The 8,616-nt window shown below is 38.0% G+C and overlaps 1 protein-coding gene across 2 annotated transcripts; it reads left to right on the top strand.

Moving 5' to 3' along the window:
* Positions 1-357: 357 nt before the first annotated feature.
* LOC117418077 (neuronal pentraxin-2-like) lies at positions 358-8,385 on the top strand. Of its 2 annotated transcripts, none has more exons than XM_034030648.2 (6): positions 358-454; positions 724-1,311; positions 3,450-3,669; positions 4,164-4,408; positions 5,521-5,700; positions 6,365-8,385. In XM_034030648.2, the coding sequence occupies exons 2-6, from the start codon at positions 847-849 to the stop codon at positions 6,590-6,592; spliced, it is 1,338 nt and encodes a 445-aa protein (XP_033886539.1). In that variant the 5' UTR covers positions 358-454; positions 724-846; the 3' UTR covers positions 6,593-8,385. The 2 variants fall into 2 exon arrangements, with proteins under 2 accessions (XP_033886539.1, XP_033886540.1); XM_034030649.3 differs by lacking the exon at positions 358-454 and adding an exon at positions 464-619.
* Positions 8,386-8,616: the final 231 nt, after the last annotated feature.

Here is an 8,616-nt window from a genome sequence, read left to right as displayed (position 1 = left end):
CACTTCTTCTTCGTGCGTCATGCTTCACATGATTGCTGTGTCTGCTGTGGTATCACTATTCTAAAACCGGTGAGATTTTTTTCAAGGTTTCACTACAAAGGCAACAATCAAATATACCAAGTATGCTGGAATGTGTTTCATGATCGTGCATGAATAATGTACATATGCATTAGAAAGCACTAATTGTTCCCAGTGAACATTGCACACTAAACTATTATTGAAGCAAGGCCGATGTTCTATCTCTGTCACCAATAGATTTGTAACCATTAGTCAATAAGATCGTGTGGGTTCACCAGTTCCGCTACTTTGGAGAGGCGGGTTACTAGTAACCAAACACACTCTTCGGGGAGCGAATGACGCAATTACACGAGGCAGCCAATCCTTGTGCACTGGCACTAATCCGCTATAGGCAGCGAAGCTATCTCTTCATAACCACAACCAAAGGAGCACAGAGGTAATACTGCTTAGCTGTTTTACACACTTATTACAAGCTTCACCTTTTTTGCTGCTTTTATAATCTGAATGATCTAAAAACTACTATATCTGCACCTCTCTTAATACCACTACAGAGCTGGTTATATGATTGTGTTACTATGTATTGTTCTGCAAAGGCATTTTGGTAATTTGTTTCAAGTTTAATGTGTTGCATCAATTCTATTGCTGGAGCCCTGGAAGTATTTAATAGCAATGTTTGTTTTCCTTTTTTTCTCTCTCATGTTACAGATTACAGCGATCGCAATTTAATTTGGGCATTTAACATTTTGTGACTGTGTACCAATGTATTAGAGGGGAAGCTAGAAAGGTTTTTTCAAACTGAAATACCTACTTGCAATCCTGATTGCCGGTATGCTTGCGTTTCTTGTCGGGTTGCTCTGCTTTGTTGCGCTTGGTGGAGGGTATGTGGCACGTGGACAGGATGCCAAGGGTACCCGCTTTGTGTGCACCTCCATCCCCATTGACGCTGATCCCAACTGCCCTCTGCCACCCATACCCATGCAAAGCACAAGCCCTCAAGAGGACGAACTTAGGAACACCGTAATGCAGCTCCGGGAGACAATATTGCAACAGAAAGAGACCATCGTGAACCAAAGGGACACTATCAAGGAGCTTACAGGTAAACTGACCCAGTGCGAGTCCGCCTCTGAGAGCACCATGTTGGATGGCAAACAGAACCAAGGGTCCTGGAGAAAGGACTTCAGTAAGACCAGTGGCAAAGACACCATGGGAGATCTTCCACGGGACCCGAGTGAGACAATCGATAATCTCGGTCGGACAATGCAATCATTAAAGGACAGGCTGGAGAACTTAGAGGTAAGAAAACATGTAAGCAGATGCATATATCATCTTATATTGCGTTGATCTGCTGGTGCAAAACTGCAAGCAATACAGATCAATGTAGTCTTTTTACACGTGCGCGTAAAAGACTACAGATTTGGAAACCTATTTGGATAGTCTTACAGGTCGCCGCGAAATCAAGAGCTCAGAATACTACTGTAGCTGAAAAGACACGGCTCATTTTTCTTCATCTGCTTTTTTGGGGGACGCTGTCTATGGCACTGAAACCAGTTGTGCTGCTTTTGCTAAACCGATTTTACCGTAGAACTTCATGCGCCAGCATCTAAATTACTCCGTATTTTTCCTGTCGTGCGTTGCGCTGGGTGCTGTCTATGGTGCTGAATGTACTTTTGTAAACCCGATTTTACCCTAGAACTAGATGTCCCGTTTTGTAAAGTCTTTGTAATTATACTGCAGTTGTTGTGGGTGACAAACAGTGCTTCAACCAACTGTAATACAAAATAAATAAATAATAAAAAAATTCAAGCGTGATGATGTGAATTTAAACTACATACCTTTAAACCTGCACCAAGTGCTTTCCCTTAGGAGATAGCGATTGTATTTTCCATAGCATGCCTAATAGTCCATTCGCTTGAACTCATGTTGGACAAACTGAAAATAGCAACATAATTCAAATTATCCGTTGTAAGAGACTTTGGTTGCATAAATATGCGTATGTTCTTTTCCAGTCAAAGTACTTTGTACAGCTTTACTAATCTCTAACACAGGATTTACCGTTAGTACGATCTTTCAGCATTATTTTTATTGAAGTGCAAAATAAATCTCTAAACTGGAGTATAAGCTGACTGTGACATATACCTGTATGCACATATAAAAAACAAATATTTATTTGTATTATTAAACTGACCAAAGTGAAACACGAAATGAGCAGCTGGACTGGATTCATACCATTCATGACCCTTACAGACACTTTAGTTCTAGGTGTCAGTAGTCCATTGTTTACTTGCTTGGATCATCATTATTATTCGCTGTTCTTGAAATTAAACACGTGTTAACCCAACAACTAAACCTGTTGACATAGCAATCCTCGTCTATGAAATATTAGCAGAACATGCTTGATGAATTACTGAATGGAAACTGTACACAATACAGTGCTGTGACAAATGTTTCATTTATTTAACTGTTTGTTGTCAGAATTAACAGCATTGAAGATGAGAATTGAAATTGCAGTGGCTCTTCCTTTGTTCTCAATATGTGTCGCTATTATGCAGAACTTAATATTAACGCACTGCAGAGCCCTTGTATTAGGGCAGTGCATTATTACTGCGGGGTTCTCCCATGAGGAAAGAATTAAACGAAGTAGTTTGGGATATACACCCGATTTGTATTTACTTTTCTTATCAAAAGATTAGGAACACCTACCATATGAAGAACATACTTTTGTGTAAAAGGGTGATATCACAGAATCCTGGGTAATTTATATCACACTATACTGTAACATGTAAAAGCTGCATCTTCCTGTTGATTTTTTTTGTCACAATGGTCGTGTGTGGTTAAAACATTCTCAGTGGCAGTAGCTTGAATAAGTACATCACTGATAGCTGCTCCTCTCAGTATATAGAATAACTTCCACAAATGCCAATGCAAAGTTTGATCTTGTTGGAACAAGCCGTGCTGTAGGTGCCATTGTTAACCAAATTATTGGAGAGATAGAAACTATGCCTAAATACAAACAAATGCCTCTTTCTGCCATATCCCTGTCGACCTGGGGTTTGCACCCTCTGGAATAATCATAGTCTGTTTACAAAGAGCCAGCAACAACTTTAATTACATTTTTTATTTTGTATCTAATCTATAAATATAAAAGAAGACAGAATGATTTAGTCTGAACCGGCTCTTGCATTTAAATGAATTGGTAGTGCAGAGATTCAGATGACTGTCTTTCCCTGGATCCCTTTAATAACACATTTCAATCACTAAAAGTCCAGTCCTGAAATCTGAAATATGTTAAGTATTTTGAAATAAAGACATCTGATGTTAAAATATGACAATATAAAGACAGACAATGGTGTTCATTCCAATGAAAAGGCTCTTCAGTGTAATGTATATAACAACTTTTTAAGTCATGCTTTTGTTTCTTCTTCTCTTTCCAGCAACAACAGATGCGAGCCAATATGTCCGGTGCAGCTTTTCCTAATGAGCTTCATGACCTTCTACAGAGAAGACTTGGAGATTTGGAAAATCAGCTTTTGAATAAAGTGTCTGAACTTGAGGATGAGAAATCCATGTTGTACAATGAGACTGCAGCACATCGCCACAGGACAGACACTGCCCTAAATACACTGCTGGAACGAATTCATGAATTAGAAAAAGGTATTTGGAGTGAGCTGTTGTAAATTTAAAACAGCCATAGAGCAGTGGAATATGACATTTAGTCATCCTTAACGCAAGGACTGCATTCATAGTGAACATCAAGAGAACATGCACAGGGAAATGTACTTTTTTGATAAACACATGATATAAATCATCAGTTAAGAAGCTATTCAAGCAGACAGCATGGACCATTTATAAGTGTATATACAGTATGAGGAAGCTAGGGGATTAAAACAAAGACATAGGCTTGATGGGGCAAACATTGTCCCTACAATTTATTAGGTTTATGAGTTATGTGTTTGCTCAAGCCTGGATAAAAATTAATTTGTATTTAAAAAAAAAAACTTTAATGCTTTCATTAATTTTTGTTTTAAAATTATTTTCAAAAAAAGTTGAAAAGAACACATTAGAAGAACAAAACCTTACAAAAGCATACATTGTATGTCAGCACACAGAATGCAATGTAATACGTGATTTTCTCATCACGTTTGCAGGTAACAGTGGATTTAAGTCTCCTGAGGATTTCAAGGTGTCCCTGCCTCTGCGCACAAACTATCTTTATGGGCGGATCAAGAAGTCCCTCCCAGAGATGTACGCCTTCACCATCTGCATGTGGCTGAAGTCCAGCACCAGTCCCGGGATTGGGGCCCCATTCTCCTATGGGGTTCCTGGGCAAGCCAATGAAATTGTGTTGATTGAGTGGGGGGATAACCCGATAGAGCTGCTCATTAATGATAAGGTATGCATGCCACTCCATGCCACCAGCCCAATCAGTGTGTGAACTGCATTAACCGTTTAAATCAGAACATACCTATTGGATTGCTCTTTTAATTAACCCTGAATACACTTGTTACACCAATGCATGGAGCATGGCAGCTTACAAATATGCATGTCAGTATTGTGTCCAGTAAATCATTGTCGATAGTTATCAGTACTGGGCTGTTTTTCACACAGTGGTTGACTCACCCCTTGCTCTTTATCTTTGATTCTTTCTAAATGAATATCGGTATATACACCAGTGCCACCTGCTGGCTTATCTATGTATATATCACACTCTTTTTATCACATATAAGGGATGTGAAAAAAGAATTCTGCAACTCTCAATACCAATATCTAGCCCAATAGGAAGCGTTTATAACTATCTGGTGCTGCTAATACAGTATTTATGCTTGTTTTATTTCATGTTGGATCTACAGTGTTCTGAATTCTAATGAATTGTTTTCATTTTGTGTCTGTGCCTTTGGATAGAGATAGTTGCTAAGAGTGTTTTTTTTGTCTGTGGTTTAGCATTATTTATTCATGCTAAATTGAAAAAGATATGCACCATGCATCTAGCCAGAAGCAAGCACTAGGGAGCAGCTAGATTCAAAAGCCTTGCCTTGTCTGCTTTAACACAGATTTCATAGATTGATATGCGACTTGATTTCACATTTATAAAGCAAGACTGGTAGGCAGTACGCTTGCCTAAAATGAATATAATGAATACATTGAAAAGCACTGCCATTGTCGGCTCCCATGTGAGCCACGTCAGAATTGCAAATGATATCTCGAGAGACTTTGCACTCTGTGGTATTACACCATTATATTAAAGATTCCAAAATAATATATAACAAAGATAAATAGCAGCTTGAAAAAATCATTTTAATAAGTTTAGTATAGGGGCAATGAATGCATAAAATCTAAATACATTTTGCATAATGTATTAAGCATATATAAAATGTCAATTAAGTATTTATAAACAACATTTTTCCCATTCCCCATGATATTAAGATCCTAGCAATAACCTGTTTTAGCAGGATGTGGTGGTTGGTGTGTATTCTGCTATCTCTCATTGCATCATTTCTATTACAGGTTGCTCAGCTCCCTCTGTCAGTCAGTGATGGGAGGTGGCATCACATCTGTATCACTTGGACAACCAGGGATGGTCTTTGGGAAGCGTACCAGGATGGAGAGAAACTTGGCTCAGGGGAGAATCTGGCCCCCTGGCACCCAATTAAACCTGGAGGAGTTATTATCCTGGGTCAGGAACAGGTAAGCAAATAGAGAGCAAACATGTTTTCCCTGGGTGGAGCCCAGCTTAGTAAGCCATAGAGAGAATGTCTTGTCACGCAACCTAAATCCTGCCTGCCTAAGCACTTGCTGTCTTTATAAACATGATGAATTATTCAAATGTGATGCAGTTCTGTGTACTGCCTCTATGCTGTATTGACATAGAGGATATGCAATGGCATGAATAAACAGTATTAAGATTAAAGTAAGCCAAAAAGCTCACACAAGATGAAGTCTATTGCATACATCATAGACTTTCCTCAGTAAAAAGAATAAAAGGTTTCTTATTTTTCAACTGTTGTGAAAATACTGTATACTCAAATGAGAAAAGCTGCAGACAAATGAAAATAATATATGCTGAAAGGACAGGACAGTTAAAACCGACACACAAAACTTATAAAGGAGACTCAAACACATGCACAGTATAATTAGTATTTAGGCTGTGTATGGAATAAAACATAAAACATAGGCTGTAAGTGTTTATAAATGGAAACTGGAATCTGGAACGGAACCAAGCTTTTTGTAAGTGTGTAACTGGATATTTAAATTAGTTTCCGTTGTGTTCTGAAATATATTGGCCAGTCGTCATTTTAGTAGACGTTCCTAACACCAGAGTGGATACAATGTATCCTTTCCCTCCCCACAGGACACTGTTGGAGGGAGGTTTGATGCCACTCAAGCCTTTGTTGGTGAGATGACTCAGTTTAACATCTGGGACCGGGTCCTGAAAGCCCAGGACATCATGAGCATGGCAAACTGCTCCTCCAACATGCCTGGCAACGTCATCCCCTGGGTCGACAACAATGTAGATGTGTTCGGAGGAGCGACAAAGTGGGCCTTGGAAATGTGCGAGGAGCGACTGTACGACTCCTAACCGCGGGAGGGACTCACCAGGCCCTTCTTTTCCAGGAGACCATCTCCCTCGAAGTCTGCCCTGCACAGATTTCTCCAGATGAATTCCTGAAGTTTGGGAAGGGAGTGAGGCAATGGGCCTGTGGTGGGGTTATGGTGTTAGATTGATCAAACATGTACTGTGCAATCAAATACATTAAAACAGGCATTAACACAGAATGCCCTAAGCACTAGAACAAGCTTTGAGTTTTTTAAAGGTTTGTGTATTCTTTAATTTGGAAGATTTCAATGCTCCAGTAAATACAGCCTTGTTGGTTGTGTTTGTTTTAAGGTACCCACAAGATGCACACTAAACAAGTAGACCTCACCCAGCAGAAAATGGGAATAAAAGTTTAGGGATTATAAAGGGGTGGTGATATATACATTAAGGGTTGTTCATACTTCAGTTGAGAAAAATTAAAGCTCTAACCACCAGTCTCTCTTTGATAGCCAGACAGCGACACAGCTAGAGAGACTAGACTTCACACTCAGCGACGTTCACACAGCTGGAATATGAACCTTCCTATAAGCTGCACTTACACAGGTACCCAGATCTGCATTATATCCACCATTCATTTTTACATATTTATTTCAGTGGAGTTGGTGTATGTATTTATGAAACCTCTAGCAGGAGATTAATAAGACTATACACCATCGCCATCTTCTGGACATTCAACACATTACAGCATACAGTGGCAGTATCCAATCCAGATCATGTCTCAACATCCAAAGCAATTTGGGTACTTTTGTAAACTAGTGAAGAGCTATTATGGGGGGGGGGGGGGGGGGGGATATTTAATGTACTTGGAAGCATAGCTCAGGTTCAACACCTGGGCTGGCTTTTAGTGAATAATAAGACATTACAAAAGGAATTCATCTGGGGAAAAGCTTGTACTAACATTTCCATAATCCCAAATGAATAAATTGTTTCCTTTTTTTCTGGCAATCTAAAAAAAAAAAAAAGATTATTTAACCCTTATTTAAATACTGTAATATTTATTAAATATTTTCATATACACTTTTAGGAATTGTCCGGTGGAGATTATTTTATTTCTGTAGATAATCTTTTAGCTTTCTGTTTACAATTTTTTTTTCAAAAATGAAAAAGAAAGAAAAATAAGACTAATGTATATTCTACTGAACTGTGTCTTGAGTTTGTTTGGTTTCACATGGAATGCCTGTTTTTAAATAGTAATTCCAGAGGCAATGCTTTTCATTCCTTTCTGAATGGCCTTTATCCAGCACTAAGTGCCAAAGTGTGATTTCAAGGTTTGTGAAAAAGTAAACACCTCCTGATTTGCCAATGAAAGTAGTATAGTCTATCAATTAAAATGCTCATTCTGCTTTTGTTGTTCTGATTTCCTAAATGAATGCGTGTTTGTTAAAGTTTTTTAGCTGCTAAGATTACCCCTTCGTGATTAAGGCTTTGCATATTTTTGCTTTCATTTTTAATCATCTTTGTATAAAAAGAATAAGGAAATAACAATACAGAAGAGTATGGAAGCCTGCATTTATAGATTGGCATGTGAGAAGAGAGTAAATATTGTGTCTGATGTCACTTTAAGATGTTATTTTTTACATTTGATTCTAATGGGATTTTTTTACTTACTGTATATTGTATAATGTAATTGTGCTATTATGTTTAAAGAGATTTAAAATCCTTCAAAGGCATGTCTAATCTAAATGTTTTTCACACACCCTTACTTACAGTATATGACAACTGGGAATATTGGTTCTATTGACTCATGTTTAATTAATAAAGCATATGTGATGACAATATAACTGTATGAATATTATTTGTTGTATATATATATATATATAATTTACTCAAAAGGTACTACTATCCATCCAGCATAGATGGTACTGTTGAAAAACACACATCTAATAATTTACTCCTAAAGGATGATAAAAGATTATATAGATTCATACACATTAGCATGGCTATAATGTATATACACAGACCATGGCTTTGGTCTGGTTAAACTACCCCTTAAGTGTGTGTATACA

Source organism: Acipenser ruthenus, chromosome 13 (assembly GCF_902713425.1).
Source record: "Acipenser ruthenus chromosome 13, fAciRut3.2 maternal haplotype, whole genome shotgun sequence".
Classification (NCBI taxonomy): Eukaryota; Metazoa; Chordata; class Actinopteri; order Acipenseriformes; family Acipenseridae; genus Acipenser; species Acipenser ruthenus.
This window is presented reverse-complemented; position numbering and strand designations above follow the sequence as displayed.